Source organism: Oryzias melastigma, linkage group LG21 (assembly GCF_002922805.2).
Source record: "Oryzias melastigma strain HK-1 linkage group LG21, ASM292280v2, whole genome shotgun sequence".
Lineage (NCBI taxonomy): Eukaryota > Metazoa > Chordata > Actinopteri > Beloniformes > Adrianichthyidae > Oryzias > Oryzias melastigma.
The window spans coordinates 1,355,096-1,357,729 of NC_050532.1; the positions used below are offsets into that span (position 1 = coordinate 1,355,096).

Sequence of the window (2,634 nt, forward strand, 5' to 3'; positions counted from 1 at the left end):
AGGGCTTCCAGTGGGGAGTGCAGGGATTGTTTGTGGATTTCAATTAAGTTTTTTTTTTTTTTTAGGCTTTTTACAATACAATCAAGGAAAGAAGAACTTGCTCTCAAATTTAGAAAATATTACATTTATTTACACTTTTTGGGATCAATGTTAATCTATTCTATTCTATTCAAATATTAACCATCAAAAATGTGTTCTTGTGCTCAGCCTATTTCCACATGTTTATCTGCATTGGTTAAGGAGGTGTGAGAGGGGGTTAAAGGTTGTGTGAGGGGGTATATTATCATCTTTTTTATTATTGAACTTCCTCTATGTTATTTATCTTTTGTGGAGAGCATTACATTATGTATGAAAAATTCTAGATGACTAAAGATTGATTAACTGACTTCCTGAAGCTGCTGAATTCCTTTTAGGGCCACCAGGTTGCTGGAGCCTATACCAGTTCCATTCAAGTAAAGGCACACCTTTGTTGCAGGGCACACACACACACACACGCCCACACACACACACACACACACACCAATGCTTCCTGACTGCCAGGTTACAGAGCGAACCACTACACCAGCATGCAGCCCTGTGCTCAGGTCATTCAGCAGTTTTCTTGACTACCTCTTCTGCGTTTTAAGCACATCTGGTTTCAGCCTCCAAATTGATAACTATAAAATTCAAAACTCAATATTTTTTTTGTTCGTCAGCGTCTATTCCCGGTTTCCATCATGTCCAAGTGTTTGTTTAATTTGTATTTTCTTTTTGGGGATTATCACCTCAAATTTAAGAGTCTGCCAACAAGCCAGGTTTCCTGACAGTCATGGGAGGAATGGATTGTGTAAATAAAAGGCTCAAAAACACTTAGCATGTTTGTGATTTGTATCTTAATAAAACATGTCTGTTTTTAAACTGTCAAACTTTTAAATTAAATTTGAGTTGTGTCTGTGCAAAACACAATGTCTGCTTTTTTAATTCAAAGGCATCTCTGGTTATTGGTTATTTGTGATGACAAAGTAGGAATTATTTCAATCACAGGCAACTAAAGAGCGCCCCCGTGTGGCGCAGAATTTAAACACTCCAACAACAAAAAGAAGAAAATCACAACATAAAAAGGCACAACAGGATGAATTAACACATACCATATCACATTTATTTGTTTCCCCTTAATGTACATCAAAAAATAAAAATACAATTCAAATTTAATAAAAAAAATCACAAGTTTGGATATATTTATCCAAGGACCTCAAGAATAAATCACAATAATAAATCACAACTTTTCTCAGAGCTTTCTTATAACAAAATTTGATATTTCTATAGTTGGTTATGTATTAATGTGATAAAAGTTCACTCTCAATACCAACAAACTCTCCACAGGAAATGTAAAAATAGATGAAATAGCTTAATGGCACAAACACCACAGAGAGTAGTGTGGATATAAATGCTTTCAGAAGTACAGTACATGGACAGAGGAATGCAGTTAACACTTTACAAGTAAAACATTGAATTACACTGAAAGAATGGAGGTATCTCCACAGCAGCGCTTCGTTTTCATGAGTGATGCTCGCCTGTTCCAGAGTCTGGGTATTCAGCGCTCCTCTGCGACAGAAGATCATCATACCTGGCAGGCACTGAACGCCTGCATTTTTTTTCTGAGCTCGTCTCGCACGTCTGTGGCGTTTTGCTTCAGATCTTCCAGCTCCTCCAGCTGTTTCTGCATCCGGTCCTCGTTCTCCTTGAATGTGTTCGACAGATCTGTGAGCAGAGAGGGAAGTAAGAGTGACAGATGCTGAGGAAACGCTGACGGGTTCCAGTTAAAACAGAACGACAAAAAAAAGGAAAGCTTTTTAGAAGATCATAGTGAAATAATGGTGAACCTCAGGGCTGTGTCTTAAGCTACATTCACAGCGAGCGTGCTCAAGAACACGCTAAACAGGTATTCTTGAAATGGTGTTCACACTAATCTATTCATTGTTGGGTAGAGCATTCATTTAGGAAACTTTAACCCTCTAGAAACGACGGACACCCTCAGGCGTCCTGCTGTGCAGCTGTGAGGTGAACGTAAAAAACTGAAAAAAAAACTACTTAAAAGTAGTCAAAAACGGAGCTTTAGGCTCTATGTTCAAGAGGATTAAGGTTACTGACAATAAATCTTAAAATACCAACTGGAAAAATGTCCTTAACTCTGTGTAGTCTCTCATCTCATCAGGTCATTTGCCCAATCACATCTGATATTTGCATTAGCACTGCTTTTATTCAAAATTGAAAGTAAAAATTTTTAGTTTTTAGCTTTGAAACTTTTACATAACAAGTGTTATGACAAACATATGTCATTCTCATGGAATAAATCACTAGAACATTGCATATAGTTCAGAGTAGTTTTGTCTTTTTATTTTGTCTCTACAGGTTAAATCTTTTGTTAAAAAACATAGAAACTGTTAGATCTCAATTCTTGTGATTTTTGCATTTTTAAAACGGCAAATTGTGCACCTCTGAAATGAACTTTTTGGACAGTTCAGGTTCATTGTGGAATTATTGTTTTTTTAATTGTTCTTTGTTTCAAACACAAAATTAAAGTAAACATAAGAATTTAAAAATAAAATATGAGAATTTAAATAAGTACAAAAATACAAAATAAACATAAGAATT

The 2,634-nt window shown here is 35.8% G+C and overlaps 1 protein-coding gene across 1 annotated transcript; it reads right to left on the reverse strand.

Moving 5' to 3' along the window:
* Nucleotides 1–1,112: 1,112 nt before the first annotated feature.
* On the reverse strand, nucleotides 1,113–1,740 carry LOC112155318 (laminin subunit beta-2; the record flags this gene model as incomplete). The annotated part of the gene is given in 1 exon segment (XM_024286855.1): nucleotides 1,113–1,740. A coding segment is annotated over 1 exon segment (140 nt), but the record flags the coding sequence as incomplete, so codon positions are not given.
* Between the last annotated feature and the right edge of the window lie 894 nt (nucleotides 1,741–2,634).